Source organism: Sinocyclocheilus rhinocerous, unplaced genomic scaffold (genome assembly GCF_001515625.1).
Source record: "Sinocyclocheilus rhinocerous isolate Xijiao unplaced genomic scaffold, SAMN03320098_v1.1 scaffold515, whole genome shotgun sequence".
In the NCBI taxonomy this organism is placed as follows: Eukaryota; Metazoa; Chordata; class Actinopteri; order Cypriniformes; family Cyprinidae; genus Sinocyclocheilus; species Sinocyclocheilus rhinocerous.
Genome location: NW_015660140.1, coordinates 707,183 through 724,792, shown reverse-complemented (window position 1 = coordinate 724,792; position 17,610 = coordinate 707,183). Strand labels below are relative to the sequence as shown.

Below are 17,610 nucleotides of genomic sequence, written 5' to 3'. Positions count from 1 at the left end.
TTTTGTGGGGATATTTTGTATGGAATATTGTCTGCTGATATGAAAAGTTCACTGTATATCGTAATAATAAATATAATTTATTACGGCAATGATATTTTGTTTTCTTTTTAATTTAAACACATTAAATATTATATATATGTATGTAATAAAATGTGTATTTCCATTACAGGTTTAAGTTTCATATAAGGTGGTATTAAAAAGGTCTTAAAAAGTCTTAAATATAACTCATGTCTGTAGAAACCCTGTATGTAATTTTTGAATGAATTATGAGGTTAATTGAACTTTTGATTAAGGTGTGTTTGAGCTAAAAAGTGTTGCCCCCTTCTGCTCTCTCATGCCAGGTGCCATTCAGGTGATGGTGGCATCTCGCTCTCTCTGCTGGGGCACCAATATTTCTGCCCACCTGGTGATTGTCATGGACACGCAGTACTACAACGGGAAAATCCATGCGTTAGTATTTTCTTATCCTTAGTGGGCTCAAATGATTAATGTCATCACCAGTATTTACTCTTTGCGTGTGTGTATTGCTCAATGTTAGATATGTGGACTACCCAATCTATGATGTGCTCCAGATGGTTGGAAAGGCTAACCGTCCTCTCCAGGACGATGAGGGTCGCTGTGTCATCATGTGTCAAGGGTCAAAAAAGGTAAAGCTTACTCTAATCTACACATTTTCTTGACTTAATATCACAATTGTTGGTTCCCTCTTCATAACTTTGAACATCCTTGTTCTTTAGGACTTCTTCAAGAAGTTCCTCTACGAGCCTCTGCCTGTGGAGTCTCACCTCGACCACTGTCTTCATGACCATTTCAATGCTGAGATCGTCACCAAGACGGTGGAGAACAAACAGGATGCTGTAGACTACATGACATGGACGTTCCTGTATCGCCGCATGACCCAAAACCCCAACTACTACAACCTGCAGGGTGAGGAACCACAATCCTTCAAATACCCACAATTTTCACTACAGCAGGACAAATGGCTCGACATTCAAAATCTAGATTTTATGCTACAAAATGTAAAATTTGTTGCAACAGGAATGCATGTGAAAATAGTCAAGCAACAGTGTAATTGTAGCATTTATTTAATACATCAGAGACTAAAATCTCTTCGTTTTGCAGGTATGTCTCATCGCCACCTGTCAGATCATCTGTCTGAGCTGGTGGAAAACACCTTGCAAGATCTGGAACAGTCCAAGTGCATCAGCATCGAGGATGAGATGGATGTGGCACCTCTGAATCTGGGCATGATCGCAGCCTATTACTACATTAACTACACCACCATTGGTGAGGACTCTCTTTGTTTAACACACTTCATTGAAGTCAGGATGAAATAAGTAGCGACATCTTTTCTCCTTTGTGACATGCATACGAGTGTAATGGATTATTGAAAAAGGATGTAAGGTGGACACTTAGTTCTATCCATCAGTAAATTTCCATTTCAAACCGACTTCAAACACAATCACTAAGCATCAAACGTGCTTCTTGATTGTCTTGGCACATCTGTCTCATCTGATGCAACTGTTTTCTGTGCCCTCTCTCCAGAGCTGTTTAGTATGTCCCTGAACGCCAAGACAAAGGTCCGTGGCCTCATCGAAATCATCTCCAATGCTGCAGAGTATAAAAACATTCCCATCAGGCACCATGAAGACACCCTGCTGCGGCAGGTAAATCAAAACGCACTTTCCTTGTTTTGACTGAGTGTAATATGAACTCTTGAACAGACAGACTGCATCAGAGCTCTGTTTAACAACTCTTGACTTTTTCAGCTGGCTCAGAAAGTTCCTCACAAACTGAACAACCCCAAGTTCAACGACCCGCATGTGAAGACCAACCTGCTGCTCCAGGCTCATCTGTCCCGCATGCAACTGAGCGCTGAGCTCCAGTCAGATACTGAGGAGATCCTCAGCAAGGTGAGGGGAAACACTTTGAGCACATAGTGAACCTCTTTTGCAGCTCAACAAAAAGAATTTTAGTGGCCCCAGTGCATACAAATTTTAATTCATAATTAAAGGCGTAATTTTTTTTGTATGTACAGGGCTGGCCAAAATTGTTAGAACACTGACAGATCTGAAAATATTGACCTTTTTTGCCTTCAAAACATGATTTCATTTCATAATGTTCATGAAACATGCAGATGGTTGCTCGGAGCACAACAAATATCAGATGAAGTGGGTCGTACTGTTTTTATCCACTTTTAAAGGTGACATATTATGCCCCTTTTTACAATATGTAATATAAGTCTCTGGTGTTCCCAGAATGTGTCTGTAAAGGTTCAGCTCAAAATACTCCACAGATCATTTATTATATCATTTTGAAAATGCCTATTTTGAGTGGAAGCAGAAACATGCTGTTTTTCGGGCCTGTGTCTTTAAATGCAAATGAGCTGCTGCTCCCCGCTGCCTTTTCCAGAATAGAGCTGCGCCATTACAGCTCGTATCTGCTAAAAACATCTGTTTTGGTTCTGATTATCATGTTTATCGCGCTGAAATCATGCGTTTTAAACCATATGAGTTTAAACCTCTGATATACGTTTTTCTGAGTGCACACAACCGAAGCACACGGACAGAAAGCTGTTGTCACAAGCATGTGAGTACTAAACTAAGTTCTCATTCACACACAAGTTTATGTTAAAAACACACGAGTTACAAAAACAGTCGGTTATGTCTGTGAAGGTAAACAGCTGGGAAATAAATTGCTTGTTTATTTTAGATCTGTGTGGCAGCAGCAATATACAGTAGCCTAAATAAATCAATAAATCCACTGCTCTCTTGTCTCCTCTGAGGCTGGGTCTCTAAATAGTGTTCTGTGCAGAACAGTTAGCATTTTTTGCTCAAACTTTCGGCATGGCATTAGAGCTGGTACACTGTTGTTGCTTGCGAAAACACAATAACGGCACCGTGGGTGGATTTTCACATTTCCTTGGTTGGTAAATGCACCAGGGACCTGATTATAGCACTTAAAACCTGGAAAAGTCAGATTTTCATGATATGTCACCTTTAACTTTAATATTTGGTATGTCCAGCTTTTGCAGCAATTACAGAAGCACATCTCTCTGGCATAGTGTCAATATATTTCCTGAGAACTTCAACACTAATGTTATCCCATGCCTTCTGCAACTCAAGCCAAAGGCTTTCCTATGAATGTACAATAGATCTGTCCAGTTTAATTTCCAACTTGCCTCAAATTTGCTCGATGGGGTTGAGCGCCGCATTTTGAGGGGGTCAGTCCATCATTTTTAATGTTCCAGCAGATTCCTTCCATCGCAGGTTGTTCCGGCAATAGTTCATTTTATGAGTATTGTAATGGCCAATTCAACAAAAACAACTGAAACCTCTTAAATATGCCAAGTGTTCTAACAATTTTGGCCACCACTGTATTTGTTTTTGAATGTATAGATTTTAGTTTTTAGTTAATATATTTACATTTATTTCATATACCACCTGTCAAATGTTAGTTTATATGTTATTGAAAGCATAACATATTGAGCACAAGAGACGCTTTAAAAAAAAAAAAAAATTTTAAAAACTGCTTAAACTTTTGACGTGTATAAATGAAAAGGTTTCATCAAATGACTACATAACAGCTTTTGGCTTATCTTTCTTTTATTTTCTTTAATTGGAGGATTAAATAAAATTTTCTTCTCTTCTCTTGCCCGTGTTTTCAGGCTGTGCGGCTGATCCAGGCGTGTGTGGATGTGCTCTCTAGTAACGGCTGGTTGAGTCCGGCGCTGGCTGCTATGGAGCTGGCTCAGATGGTCACACAAGCCATGTGGTCCAAAGACTCGTACCTCAAACAGCTACCCCACTTCACTTCTGAACACATCAAGCGCTGCACGGACAAGGTGAGCACTGGGTCTGAATGGGTTGATGATCATCTAAACACTGAACATCATCTTTTGGCTGTCTGTCTCATCTCTGTTGTGTTGATGTGTATAGGGTGTGGAGAGCATCTTCGACATCATGGAGATGGAAGACGAGGACCGCACTGGTCTTCTGCAGCTTACAGATGTCCATATGGCAGATGTGGCACGATTCTGTAACCGCTATCCCAACATTGAGCTGTCGTATGAAGTGGCTGACAAAGACAGCATCAAGAGGTACGAACTGAACTCAGAATGCAGAAGGCTTCAGTTGAAAATGTGTAACCTTGTGTGGGTGCACAGTCATCATTTATGCCATTAATCACTTTGCTGAAGGTATTAATTGATCTTCTTGTGCTCACAGTGGAAATCCAGTGCTTGTCCAAGTGCAGTTGGAGCGAGAAGAGGAAGTTACAGGTCCTGTCATTGCCCCCCTGTTCCCTCAGGTGAGTTTCTATTGAAAAACCCTATATTTACAACAACGTTAAAATGTTTTGGGTCGGTAAGATTTGCAAAAAAAAAAATTGTAAATACATTTATTTGATCTAAAATACCGTTAAAAAAACTACTGCAACTTAAAATAAATATTTTCTGTTTAAATATATTTTAAAATGTTAAAAATGAATTTTCAGCAGCTATTACTGAAAATTGAATTTACAAGCTATTAGTTTTCAGTGTCACATGATCCTTCAGAAATCATTCCAATATGCTGATTTGCCGCTCAAGACACACTTCTTATTATTAATGTACAACAGTTGTGCTGCTTAATATTGTTGTGGAAACTGATTCATTTTTTTCAGGATTCTTTGATGAACAGAAAGGTCAAAAGAACAGCATTTATTTGAAATAGAAGTATTAAAAAATAATCTAAGAGTCTTTATTATGACTCAATTTAATCAGTCTTTGCTAAATAAAAGTTAATTTCTTTTTTTTTTTAAACTTGACCCCAATCTTACAATACGATCAGCTGATGAGATGTTGAGTTTATTTCATAGAAATGCAGCGTTACTTCATGACATTTTGTTTGTTTTGTGCAGAAACGTGAAGAAGGCTGGTGGGTTGTTATTGGAGACCCCAAATCGAACAGTCTCATCTCAATCAAGAGACTAACTCTTCAACAGAAGGCCAAGGTCAGTCCTGCTTTAATGCAGTATTCCTGTGTAGTCTTGTGAGAACTGTTAATGACTTGGGCTCTGTTTTCATCCCTCAGGTGAAACTTGACTTTGTGGCACCTGTTGTTGGTGTGCACAACTACACACTGTACTTCATGAGCGATTCCTACATGGGCTGCGACCAGGAATACAAGTTCAGCATGGATGTTAAAGAAGCAGACAGTGAAGGAGAAAGTGACAGTGATTAATTCCAGATTAGTCATAATGAACGGTTGTACTGTCATGTGAAAGCAGTTTTAAATGTTTTTATATATATTTTTGAGGAATATTGTGACTGTTTAATTCATTGTGATTTAAATAAAGAAACGTGTACATTGGAGATATTGTTTTGCACTTTTTTAATTAAAAGATCATCAGAAGAAATCATTGAGGTCATTTAAAGTCTTAGAATAACTGCATTAAATAAAGAACTGGCTCATTCGTGGTTTAGATGTGGGGATTAAGTGAGCTTGTTAAAGCAGAGTCTCCAAACACATTGGTGTATGAAGCCTTAAGGTAGTGGACGTAGTTCTGCAGGCTGCGGTTGGCACTGTTCACTTGCTCCAACTGGTTCTTCATGTCCTGAAGTTTGCACTGAAATCGCTTCTCCATCTGAAAAATGAAACCCAAACTGCTTCTAAAAGGTCCTAATGCAAGCGCATATGATTCTTTGACATGTAAGGAAAATGGCAGATTAAAACAAGCGAAGCATCAGCAGCATGTTGCTGATTCCCACAAATCACTGACTCAGCTCAGTTTTTGACTTTTAGTGACCTTTCAAGTGGTTCATGTTTACTGAATAATGATTTTTATGCTGGTGATACAAAGGGCAACTTTGGGTAATGTTGCCGTCAACAGTCAACCAGGTGAGACACAGGGCCCATGACCGATCTAAAGTATCCAGATAGACATTTGTTACCCTTTCTCAATGGGAAAGTCCCCAAGCAACATTGCTCAAAAAACGTTGCCCTGTGTATCATCAGCCTTAGAATTTTGTAGAGATTGATGGGCTTGAATTTCCATCTTTATATCAAATGCCACTAGTATATCAAAAAGTTTTTGTAATTATTCTCATTGGTGACATTTCTCTCAATAATAAAGCAATGTTATCACATTGGCGTTTGCTTGTTTTAGTCTACAAAGATTGATATCTAGCTGCTTAAATATTTTTGAGAATTTTTTTAACTGCCCATAATTTTCCAAAATTTCGGGTAATACAATATAAAAAAAAAAAAAGTCGTCTAGAAGCAACTCTAAAAACTTGCCTCATAGACTTCTTTTATGAATGTTTCTACAGAGCCTCTAGTCTAAAGGGACATGGTGAAGGAAAAAAAGACAAGAGGGAAAATATATTTCAATGCTTTTGCATTCTCTTACAGAAGTATTGCATTCCCCCTACTCTCAACAGCACTGACATGATTTTTCCTCCTCCCACTTCATTTTATGTCCATCACCAGCTTTGCGTTCACTCACAAAGTTTCTCAGGGGAACACAAACTCTTGCTAGAGAACGGAAAATTTTTCTATGTGAATGCAAAGTTTATAAGGGCAAATGCAAAAAGCATTGAAATGACAAATGACCATTTTTTTTCTCCCGTTTTTTTTTTTTTTTTTCATCGCCATGTCCCTTTAGGCACACCGTGCGTTTTGGTCATGTTTGATTTTTTTTAGCCAAACTGAACCACAGCTCAAAATGATTTACTCTTACTATTCACAGAGAATTTTACAGTATAATCATTTGATGGTTTTTGTGGAGCTTGTCAAGTATTGTGCAATGGAAAGTTTCAGAGCTCATAGTCTGCCATCAAACACTTACATCCTCTTTGCTGTGGCGCAGCTGACCCAGCTCATTTTTAGCCAGGCTCAGCTGACTCTCCAAATCCAGCATTTTAGACTGAGCAGAGCGTTCTTTGGACAGCACCCGCTCCAGGCTCTGGCCCACCTGTGAACAAAGACACATGTATACACTAACCTCACACAGGTGCAACATCTGCAGCATCAAAAATAATTTGCTGTGGACTGTGACCTGTCTCTGCGCCTCCTCCCTGGCCTGCTCCAGCTGTCTGTAGATGGAGTCACACTCCCGGCTCCTCTCCTCCAGACGCAGCTGCGTGTTGTGGATGGTCTCTTCACGCTTAGCGACAACCTGAAGCAGATCCCTGTTCTGAGTGCTCACATCCTCCATCTTCCTGTGTGAACCAAGAAGAGAGAATGATACAAAAATGCGACAAAGTACAGTCGAACCAAACTTTATTCAGACACCTTCAACATTTCTCACATTATCACAGTGTATTCGCTATAGTTTAGAAAATTGTAATAAAATATGACAAGAACTGTGTCAGAACAAATTCATCTTGATAATGTCAGATTACTTTGATGGAAAGGTATGTAATGGATTACAATCAACCAAAAATGATTCAGCTGTTAAATTTAAGCACACAATGAGATAATAGCAATTTAGGTCAACCAATTACCAAGCAATGCTTAATTAATTTTGTTCAGTCTGTGGTGTAAAAAGGTCGCATTAGCAATGAAAGAAAAAACACTTAAGAAAACATGGTCAGGTCAAAGTGTCTGAATAATTTTTGGTCCCAACTTTTTATCAATTTTACTGGTAGTCCACTGTATGAAGAATTTTTGAGTATAATTTGTCACAGTTTACTTTATTTTGCTATCCTCACTTACATCAATGAACTATAGTGCCCTGCACCCACTAGTAAAAAAAATATCAAAAATTATTTCTGGTGTCTGAATAATTTTTGGTTTGACTGTATTTAACTTCAGCTCTTTGTGTCAATTGGGTGTTTACGTTAAAGACCCAATTAAATGTTATTAATTTATTAGTATTTTCTGTGGACATTTCCTGTTTAGAAGGAAAGTTATACATCAAATTTAAATAAATATTACATAAATAAATACAATTAAAATGTGATGCTTTCTAGCCAGTGACAGGAGAGCAGAAAATAATGATCTAATAATGATAACAATATCAATATATTTTGGTGTATTTATTAGAGGAGATGAAAATTTAAATAGAAATTATAATTTTGATTCCTTTTCAAATATATTATATAATATATATTACAGGAAGAGTTCATTTGTTTCATCATTTATTTTGGTATATTTTTAATAGAAGAGAATGGAACTAAAATATGAATAATTCATCATTTGATTCATAAGGTCTTTTAAATATTACATTATACTACATTATATTATATAAGGAGATAATGCCATCAATATATTTTGGTTTATTTTATAAAAGAAGGAAATTTTTCATAATTTTGATTTCACGAGGTCTTTTAAATATTATATTATATTATATTTATTATATTATTACAGCAGATGTGCCGGAGACCTTTCAGTGCCTTCCATGGAGCGTTTCAACTGCATGTTCTCTTCAAGTAGAAATAAGTTCTTCTCCTGGAGATTCTCTATTTTACAACTCTGCTGCTCCATCTACACACAAACAAGAAAATACATGAAATTAAAAACCCTTCTGATTCCACTGTAATATTAGTGGTGTAAACATGAATAAACCCGCATGATCACCTTGACTCTGAGCTCAGACAGAGTGCTGTTCTGCTCTGTGTTTCTCCTGTCCTGGATGTGCATGTTCTCTCTGGCCTCCCTGAGCTCGTTCTCCAAGCGCTTCAGAGCTTCACGCAGCATCTCCATTTCCTTCAGCCGAGCATGGAGCTGCTTGCGGCTCTGTTCCACCTCTCTTTCCATCTCCTCGCGGTCACTCTGTGCTTCCTTCTCCACCATCTCCAGCCTCAAAGTGTACTCCTCTGACTCCAAGCGTGTCTTTTGCAACTGCAAGAATTACGAAGGGTTAGTGTACTACGACTCGGTGAAGATGGACTGTAATGAGCTATGTTAAAAGCACCTGACTCTTGTAACCCTCTACCAGACTCTCAAAGTCTCTGAGAGAAATCTTCAGCTGCTGCACCTCCGACTGAGACAAAGACAGTCTGTCCTCTGTGGCTGACAGAGTGCTCTAAAAGAGGAGACATGCAAGGTAATGCACAAAAATCTAAATCAGAGCTTAAATGGTTTTGGATGAATAAGAAAAGTCTAGATCTAGACAAGATTTTATTAGATTTCTTGCCTTGAGTCTCTGGTTTTCCAGTTTGGTGGCCGTGTTCTCTGAGGTGAGGAAGTGCAGACGGCTGAGAAGCCCCTCTCTCTCTGCGCAGGACTTCTCCTTACAACTGCGCAGCTGTTCACTCAACTCAATGAGGCGACTGCAAAGAACAACGTCTACAATCACCATCCACTATGAGCTCCACTGAATATAACAATTGGGTAAATATCAGGAAACCCCTCAATATTTTATACTGAGTTTATATTTCATAAACAACAAATTATATTCTGAATAAAGAACCATTTTATTCCCCTTAATTCTTACTACCATATTCCAAACAAATACAGTATATATAGATAGATAGATAGATAGATATCATCATATTCTCATCACTGTAATGTGAAAAAAGTATTAAATTATATTTATACACTACCATTCAAAAGTAAAAAAGGAAATGCCACAAAATTCCCATAAAAATATTGAGCAGCACTGTTTAACATTGATAATAAGAAATGTTTCTTAAGCACAAAATCAACATATTAGAATGATTTCTGAAGGAACGTGTGACACAGAAAACTGGAGTAATGATGCTGAAATCTTAAAGATCATTATTTGAATGTATTTTAATGTAATATGGTAAAACGTAATTTATTATGCCAATAAGAAAATGAATGAAGTAAAGATAAAGATAATAAGGATAATGTAGAGTAAGTAAAATGCTCATGGTGGTAATGAGAAATGGGTAGGAAAAATATGTTTGCCACAAAACAATGCACATCTTCAGAAATGCAGGTTTTATTTACCTTATGCAAAAAAATTAAAAATTGAAATGAAAGCTGACTGGGCATTCTCTTAGCAGGGTTTGTGAGATTCACCCAGTAACACAGACCTGTTTTTGTTTTTTTTTTACAAAGGAATTGATCGACAATTAAGTTGAAAGAGAATTTCAAAAACTCATCATAAACTACTCGGAACATAATCCATAATTTACACTAAAAATAATAAATTGTAGACGTGAAGACTAGGCTGAGCTTCAGTGGACACTTAGAACAAGTGAAGATTGAGTCACTGACTTATTTAAGGTGGTGATCTCCAACTCCAGCTGGCTTTTCTCTCTGTTCTGTTTGGAGTAGCGCTGCCGAAGCTCCTCAGCAGTGGAGAGAGCCTCTGCTAACTGAGCCTCCTGAGGAGATGACACAAACACATCAGAGTTTGCACTGCATGGCTCATACTGGCCAACTGCATAAAAATCAGTCTTTCAAGTCAAATGAATACATGAGCCAGCAGTGCCATATTAAAAAAGGACATTTTGAAAATTATTTAATCAATTAGCACTTTGTAAACCATGAAAGTCTACAAAATATTTCTATGAATTTTATGAAACCCTGTAGTACAGTTCATGTATTGTTCTTCTGTCCAGTACCTTGTCCAGGAGTTCTGCAGAGAGCTGTGCAGCTGTATTCACACTTTGTTCAGCCTGTTTCCTCTGGTCCTCCAAGACCTGTTTGTGGACGTCTCTGTCTCCTTCACAATGCTGCTTCAGCTCTCTCATCTGCTCCAGCAGGCCTTGCACCTCCTCCTGCTGATGCTGCAGTGTCTCTTCCAGCCTCTGTGCCACAGTACAGTACAGACTTACATGATGTACCACTTTATGTCAATGAAAACCATGACTAAGGTAAAAGCAGGCTTACTTGAATCTGAGCCTCCAGCCGGTTATTCTCAGCTTCTTTCTTGTGCAGCTGATTCTGCAAGCGACTGCGGGTGGATTCAAGAACCTTTGACAGCTCTCCTGCAGTCCTCAGATGATCCTGTGATGGCAATCACAAAACACATTCTTAAAAACACTTCCTACAACACTGGAGCTAATCTGACGCATATTCACAGAAATGCAGAAGATGTAATAAAACATTCCGTAGAAGAATCTTATGCAAATTAATAAAAAATAAGAGAATTAGTGAGATATCATTATTACCTTTTCATTTTCCAAATTCTCAGCCATCCCATTGGCCTCTCTGTCCCTGTGGTTGAGTTTAGTCTCAAGTTTCTAAAAGAGAAAGTAAAACATTATAACCACTTAAAATAATTTTTAGTTTTTTGTTTTAATGTATTCTAAAACGTCTTTTTTTTTAGCTGAATCTTCAGCAGCCATTACTTTAGTATTCAGTGTCACATAATCCTTCAGAAATTATTCTAATATGCTGATTTGGTCCCTGAGAAACATTTTTAATTATTATCAATGTTGAAAACAGTTGTGCTGCTTAATGTTTTTCTAGAAACCCTGAAACAATTTTTTTAGGATTCTTTGATGAATAAAAAGTTTTAAAAAGTTCAGCATTTATTTTAACAAACAGAGATTTTATTTTGTAAAACAAGTCTTCACTGTCACTTTAGATACATTTAACGCATACTTTTTGAATAAAATGTATGTGTATCAAGCTAACAACATTGTTATATATACATAAATATATATAGAGAGAGAGAGCAAGAAATGTTGGAGTTAGATTACAAACCCTTTTCTCAGCCTCAGATTCAGCAAGTTTTCTCATTAGCATCTCCTTCTCATCAGACAACCTCAGTGCATCTGTCTGTGGTGAAAAGGACAGACAAAACAGACATTTTTTGTTTAAAAAAAAGTGCATATACACAATACTGCAGAACCAACAGCCAACCTAAATATGAGACAAATTTAGTTAGGACGTTTTTGTACCTCTCGTCCATGCTGTTCCCTCAAAAGCCGTCTGAGAGTGCGGTTTGTCTCCACAAACGTGTCCAACTTTTGCTCTAGTAGCTCATGTTGGCGACCCAACTGATCAGAGTGCGTCTTTGACTGTTTTTGTCATGAACGCACAAAGGGATTTTTTTATTATTATTCGAGAGAAACGATTCCAGAGGTAACTGAAAAGTGTGGAGTTTTGCCAACCTTCTTAAGTTTGCCCACGGTTTCCCTCAGTGCTATCACTTGTTTGGCTACAGCCTGGCCGTCTATCTCAGCTTCCACCAGTTTCCTCTGCAAAGTTTCTATCTGCTGGTGTGGAGGTCCTGTTTCTGATCTATCCACATAATTCTCACATTTTAAGCATTTGGTCACAACAACCCTAAAAAGAAGCTAATGTGTCAGAAAGAACTATACCTCATATGTCTAGACTCAGCCTGCGTCCCATCTACAGTGCTACGCAGATCAGCATTCTCGCGCTTTGTCCTCCTCAAGTCCTTGCTGGCTTCTTCAAGTCTTTCCTCATGTTGATCAATCAAACGCCGACAGGCGCTCAACTGCTGTGACTGGTGCTTTAAGTGGTCCTCTGCCTGCCGTAACTTTACCTGTGAAGATTTAGACATTCAAATCCACAATGTTGCACGGTGAATGGTGAGTCCATCTTATAATCATGATTACCCATACCTCACTTTTTATACAGTCAACCTCTGACATTAGACTTTCAATTTTTCTCTCATATTTATCGATTACTCCTCTCGCATCGTCCTCTTCACTGGACAGGTCAGTGAGCTGCAGAGGAGGTGAAGAAGGGTCAGTGGCCCGTCCTGGGGTGATCTCTAAGCAGCGAGTAGGCCCCTGATGGAAATTTTTTATTAAAGTACAGTCATTCAGAGTCACAATTTTAAAAAATGACTCATTATAGATGATTGATTTGTGCTGGCAGATGGGGTAGAATAGGACTTAACAAACCTCCCTTTTGTATTCTCTTCGTCTTGAAGCCTTTCCAGGAGGAACCCAGGGAGCTCGGACCTTTACACTGGCAGTGGATCGTAAATTGCTCACTTTCCCCTGCTGAACATAAAAGAGTTGTGATGATGAGTGATTTCACTGTCTCAGTAAATCAAATGAGACTGTTTTAAACTGGAATGGTAAACAGCATCTATTCTGACCTGGCTTTTCTGTGGACTCTTCTTCAGGTGGACATGCACAGATGTTGAGTCTGGGACATGAACATGGACGGGTGGAGAAGACGACCGTGTTTTCATCCCTTTAATTCAGTAGGGCGATCTTTATTTGTCTTGAGAATATGAAAAAGTTCACCAGAAGTGTATCATAAAATTGGAAGAAAAATAAAACAGAAGTGTTATTAATCATACTTACGTATCTTTTAAACAAAAAAGACTATTAGTTCTCAGCCAAGTCTGTTTGTGCTACTAATCTTTTCTCAGTTTATACACTGCATATTTATACGACCAGTTAAATAATCTTGATCGATGAAAACTTATGTACTTTAAACGATTAATGTAATATGAATAAAAATACCACTAACCGTAATACAAGTATGCAACGTTGCGTCCCCTGTGTGATGTTGTTTGCAGTACCCGGTAGACTTTCGCATGGACAACAATAGCCGCCAATCGGAGACGCGTCTGACGCTCTAAATCCCGCCTTCTACATTCTGTTTTGCTTCTGATTGGCTGATTCGAAACTTCAGCGACAAAAATTTGAGAAGTGTGTTTAACGCCCAATGAACTGAAGCTGATTAGGTTTCTATGCCAACGACGCGTTGCTATGTGCCTCCTATTCTAACCTTTGTCCGTGAAATTTTCTCATACATAAATTGCCATTTTATTCACAATCAGTTGTGGTGACATTAGAATGAACAGTGTGTATTTTAATTTGTAGAAGAGTCTTATCTAACATGTGTTCGCTTAATTATTTCGAGAAAAACATGACTAACCAGCTGACAACCATCTGCTTGAGGTATATTTAACAATATTACTGTTTTCACTGTATTTTAGATCAAATAAATTAAGCCTTTGTGACCAAAAGAGACTTCTTTCAACATAAAAAAAAAATCTTACAGACCCAAACTTTACAACGGTTGTGTTTTTATGTATAATTTTAGACTTCGAGAAAAACACATACCAGATCTGCAAGGTTGGGTTGATCGCCTCCCATAAACTTCTTGTTTTTTCCAATGGCTGACACCCAATCATTGACGGCCTTGTAGAGATCCTGTCTCACGTCATCTTGCAGATGGTGTCTGTGTAGTATGATGAGGTTAAACTTTATTATCAAAACATTTTTGACAAATATCTTTATTATGTATTATTTAAAATGCTTAAAAACATACCTATTTTTCAATCTCTTTGAAATGATCCACATGGCAGCAGCTCCAAAATACTTAGCAAAGAATCCCTCAAATGTCCCAAATTTGCCTTCTCTCACTATGTAATCAAAGGATGCAAGGGCTTCAGTCGGCGTGCGGTAAACATTTGGGGAAATTAGGTGCACCAGCCACTCATCTGCCCATTTCCGCCATTTAATCTCCTCTCTGGGCAAAAATTGTTAATCCAATAATTATGTTTGACTCTGTAAATTAAATTTAAAAAAGGATAATAAAGCAATCACTTTCAGAAATAACTGATTTGCTTTACTTTCTGGTGTCTTTTCCAGGATATAGACGATCAGCGTCTGTGTCTTGAACCATGACCCAGTACTTATTGCCAAACTCTATCACGTCTTTTCCACTGTCATTTTTTGCCTTCATCTCAGGATAACAAGTGAGAATCTCAGATATTGTTTTTTCCCTAAAAGAAGCAGTGAACAAACAATCAAAATTTGCATTTATATTTACATTTATTTGCCTAAAGCAAAGCAACTATTACAAAACTGAACACAGTGCTCAAAAGTTCACAATCAATCCCCCTCCAACTTCAGGAAAACATCAAATTGTCAATTTCCAATCAATACTGTGAACAAAACATTATGTTTATTGTCACTTTTCATTCTGTATTATTTAAAATGCTTTCTGAAGAATAATCATACTTTGGGGCGTCCATAAAAAAACAAACAAAAAAGCTTGGCCACACTTTATTTTAAGGTCCAATTCTCGCTTTTAACAAACCTCGATAAACTCCTTATTTGCCCATTATTAGTTAGTAAGGTAGTTGTTAAAAATAGGTGTTGTGTAGGATTAGGGATGTAGATTATGGTCATGCAGAATATGTGCTTTACAAGCACTAATAAACAGCAAATATGTTAATAATAGGCATGCTAATATGCAACTAGTTAATAGTGAGAATTTGTCTCTATACTTAAGTGTTAACAAAAGCATTTCTAAATTACTATAATACACAAACATACCAAATGTTTATGCAACAAATAAAGTAATTAAAACCACTTAAATTTTAACATGACCATTCATATAAAAAGATCATCAAGCAGAAGATGCTCACCTGCTGACCAGGTATGTCTTCAAAACACTTATTATTACAGAAGAATCATTGAGTTGCTATTGAGATATAAACAAAGAGAGGGACTTGATGAGCTGAAGCATCATATATCAGAAAGATGATATCGATCATCATCAGAAAGATGCGAATAGCTACATACCAACGTCCCGTTCACCATCAGGATGGGAACTTTTCTGTAAGTGGACCACTTGATCTCCTGTCGCATGACGGGATTGACCTCCACAATTTCATATGGCAGACCATGACAATCCAGGAAGGCTCGCACCTTACTGCAAAACGGGCAGGTCTTATACTGATACAGAGTCAACTTCAGATCTGTCCCCAGCTCAGGTGCCTATTCAAAACAAGTTAATAAAACCATGGTGAGCTAACAACCCCAAAACTAAGGGCACATTTCAACACTCTCATCCAAAACTGTATGTATATATACATTTGATTTTTCCTCTGCAAGGTGACGCTGAAGCGTGAGTTTGACGGTCTGGTACAAGCCGAAACCACCACCGAGCAAGAAGGCGCATCCCAGGACTCTCCCACTGCCACGCACCGGCGCAGCGAGCAACGTTCTGGATCTAAATCCCGCTCCGCCGGTACCGTAAGCCCTTCCTTGGCATCTCATGGAGATTCTCGGCACTAATGCTGCGGTGTTTGTTAGACGGCATGTCGGCGTGTCTAAAACTAACCGGGCGACCTTACTAAGCGTTCTCGCACAGGCCGCCGCCATCATGATTTTACATAAACTCCCACAATTCTACGGCAAGCGCAATGAAACAAATGCTACAAGCTAATAGTCGTTTCTTGGAGAAAGTTTACTCCCTCCAGGGGGCGCGAGGGGCTCAAAAACCGAATCCCGCATTAAAATATTTTCTTTACAAAAGTATAATAGTATAATAATAGTTTTTTATAATATATATAAAATGTATAAAGTTTTTTATATTATATAATAGCTTTTATATATTAAGTTATTTGAAATACAAATAAAAAATATGCTTCAATAATCTCAACCAAAGAACGTGATCCTAGCAGGGAGGAGAAAAATAACAGGTCACGTGTGCACGACATTGAGAAACCTATTAAAATAATGAGATAAAAGAAATAAAATATTTGAGTACCATCGAACTCGAGGCAACATCTGGGCATCTTATGCCTACCTACTTTAATTTCGCTGTGTAGTATCAATTGAACCATAAAAATTTTCATCTGTTTTTGAACTTAACTGGTGAGTGACAAGACATACCCTATTCTAGAGTTATTTATTTGTTTGTTTGTTTGTTCAAAAATACCTGCATAGCAGACTAAATTATATGTTGTTGTTATTAGGGATAATATTTATAGAACAAAACAAGGACATGTTGGGCCAAGGAGGTCTCTATCTGTTAGCATTCCCATTCATCTTAAAAGCAGTTGCTTAAAACCCTTGATTATTGGTTAGTTTCATTTACTTGTTAAAGTTGCTCCAAGTTTTGTGTCATTTAAAAATTATTTAAAAATTTCATTTTAATCCTTAAAGAAACTGAAAAAAGTAATGCCTTAAAACTCTCTAAATATGTAACGTATATTGTTTAACCCCCTTAAGTTTAAGTTAATTTATTCATTTTTAATACCTTTTATTAATTTATTATTAAATTTACTAGCAATTATCCTGTAACATGAAAACAGAGTTAAAATAGCCATTTCATGATTTTAAGAACACTGTTAGCCAGATTCGGACACTGAGAAAACATCTACAACAATATAATTACATATTAGCAATAAATACAATCAATACATGCTCTTTTAGGCTGGATGATGTAGTTACAGCATCTACCAGCAGGGACTAACTGGGCCAAGCTAACCAGCCAAACTTTGACCCTTTGGACTAAACCGTTTCACAGTGGGTCACCAGCAGGAGGCCTAGGAATAATTTTAACATTTCTTTTCACGCATTTTACCAACAAATTATTATGATTTAGAAGAATAAGTCACATTTTATAACTGTTTATTCTTTCTTTCTTTTTCTCAGTCACTATGTTTCATACCTTGTGTGTGTGTGTGTGTCAGAGGGTATTGGAGTAAATGTAATTAGTTAACCCGCGGACATGAAAAACAACCTGTGGCAACAGTGTTAAAGTAGCCCAATTCCGCGGGAAAACCGAGGACTTGGCAACACTGATTACAGGTCACTGAAAGTAGCCTACTGCATCTTGTGCGTTTTGCACTTACTCACCCAAACTTGTCAACAAGGCTACTTCATGTGAATGCGAGTTCCTTAGCAAGTATTTGTGAATCAGAGGTGTTTTATATATGAGAAGAGGACATGACTGCAGCCGGCAATGAGGCCCAAAC

General features: G+C 37.7%; 3 protein-coding genes across 5 annotated transcripts in view; 1 reads left to right on the top strand and 2 right to left on the bottom strand.

Annotated features, from left to right (window-relative positions):
* The window catches only part of snrnp200 (small nuclear ribonucleoprotein 200 (U5)), a 21,221-nt gene extending 15,870 nt beyond the window's left edge, over window positions 1-5,351 (top strand). Inside the window, exons 35-45 of the mRNA XM_016533983.1 lie at window positions 342-450; window positions 539-647; window positions 738-927; window positions 1,123-1,287; window positions 1,546-1,667; window positions 1,770-1,913; window positions 3,668-3,844; window positions 3,939-4,099; window positions 4,227-4,308; window positions 4,900-4,992; window positions 5,073-5,351. Coding sequence (XP_016389469.1) covers window positions 342-450; window positions 539-647; window positions 738-927; window positions 1,123-1,287; window positions 1,546-1,667; window positions 1,770-1,913; window positions 3,668-3,844; window positions 3,939-4,099; window positions 4,227-4,308; window positions 4,900-4,992; window positions 5,073-5,222 — 1,502 coding nt within the window. The 3' untranslated portion in view covers window positions 5,223-5,351. The remainder of the gene's footprint in view (window positions 1-341; window positions 451-538; window positions 648-737; window positions 928-1,122; window positions 1,288-1,545; window positions 1,668-1,769; window positions 1,914-3,667; window positions 3,845-3,938; window positions 4,100-4,226; window positions 4,309-4,899; window positions 4,993-5,072) is intronic.
* A 53-nt stretch (window positions 5,352-5,404) lies between these two features.
* LOC107724893 (outer dense fiber protein 2-like) lies at window positions 5,405-13,686 on the bottom strand. 3 transcript variants are annotated; one of them, XM_016533984.1, is made up of 19 exons: window positions 13,359-13,686; window positions 12,979-13,106; window positions 12,779-12,880; window positions 12,494-12,664; window positions 12,227-12,414; window positions 12,017-12,146; window positions 11,804-11,923; window positions 11,607-11,681; window positions 11,069-11,140; window positions 10,788-10,904; window positions 10,520-10,705; window positions 10,170-10,279; window positions 9,121-9,256; window positions 8,899-9,009; window positions 8,562-8,825; window positions 8,350-8,468; window positions 7,039-7,201; window positions 6,829-6,954; window positions 5,405-5,625 (listed from the first exon to the last, which is right to left on the bottom strand). In XM_016533984.1, the coding sequence occupies exons 2-19, from the start codon at window positions 13,072-13,074 to the stop codon at window positions 5,461-5,463; spliced, it is 2,451 nt and encodes an 816-aa protein (XP_016389470.1). In that variant the 5' UTR covers window positions 13,075-13,106; window positions 13,359-13,686; the 3' UTR covers window positions 5,405-5,460. The 3 variants fall into 3 exon arrangements, with proteins under 3 accessions (XP_016389470.1, XP_016389472.1, XP_016389471.1); XM_016533986.1 differs by having other exon boundaries at window positions 8,368-8,468; XM_016533985.1 differs by having other exon boundaries at window positions 12,779-12,877.
* Window positions 13,687-13,933: 247 nt separating this feature from the next.
* On the bottom strand, window positions 13,934-16,044 carry LOC107724867 (prostaglandin E synthase 2-like). The gene is made up of 6 exons (XM_016533946.1): window positions 15,719-16,044; window positions 15,428-15,622; window positions 15,271-15,326; window positions 14,470-14,622; window positions 14,166-14,366; window positions 13,934-14,075 (listed from the first exon to the last, which is right to left on the bottom strand). Exons 1-6 carry the CDS (start codon window positions 16,010-16,012, stop codon window positions 13,934-13,936), a joined length of 1,041 nt encoding a protein of 346 aa, XP_016389432.1. The 5' UTR covers window positions 16,013-16,044.
* Between the last annotated feature and the right edge of the window lie 1,566 nt (window positions 16,045-17,610).

Excerpts from the sequence above, each read along its gene's own strand:
- LOC107724867 (XM_016533946.1), bottom strand. The coding sequence starts at position 16,012 with ATGATGGCGGCGGCCTGTGCGAGAACGCTTAGTAAGGTCGCCCGGTTA. Across the intron at positions 15,327-15,427 it reads TGATGGTGAACGGGACGTTG|CAACTCAATGATTCTTCTGT; the intron begins GTATGTAGCTAT and ends ATATCTCAATAG. Across the intron at positions 14,076-14,165 it reads TCAAAGAGATTGAAAAATAG|ACACCATCTGCAAGATGACG; the intron begins GTATGTTTTTAA and ends CATACTACACAG.
- LOC107724893 (XM_016533984.1), bottom strand. The coding sequence starts at position 13,074 with ATGAAAACACGGTCGTCTTCTCCACCCGTCCATGTTCATGTCCCAGAC. Across the intron at positions 12,665-12,778 it reads GAAGAGAATACAAAAGGGAG|GGGCCTACTCGCTGCTTAGA; the intron begins GTTTGTTAAGTC and ends AATTTCCATCAG. Across the intron at positions 9,010-9,120 it reads TGGAAAACCAGAGACTCAAG|AGCACTCTGTCAGCCACAGA; the intron begins GCAAGAAATCTA and ends CTCCTCTTTTAG.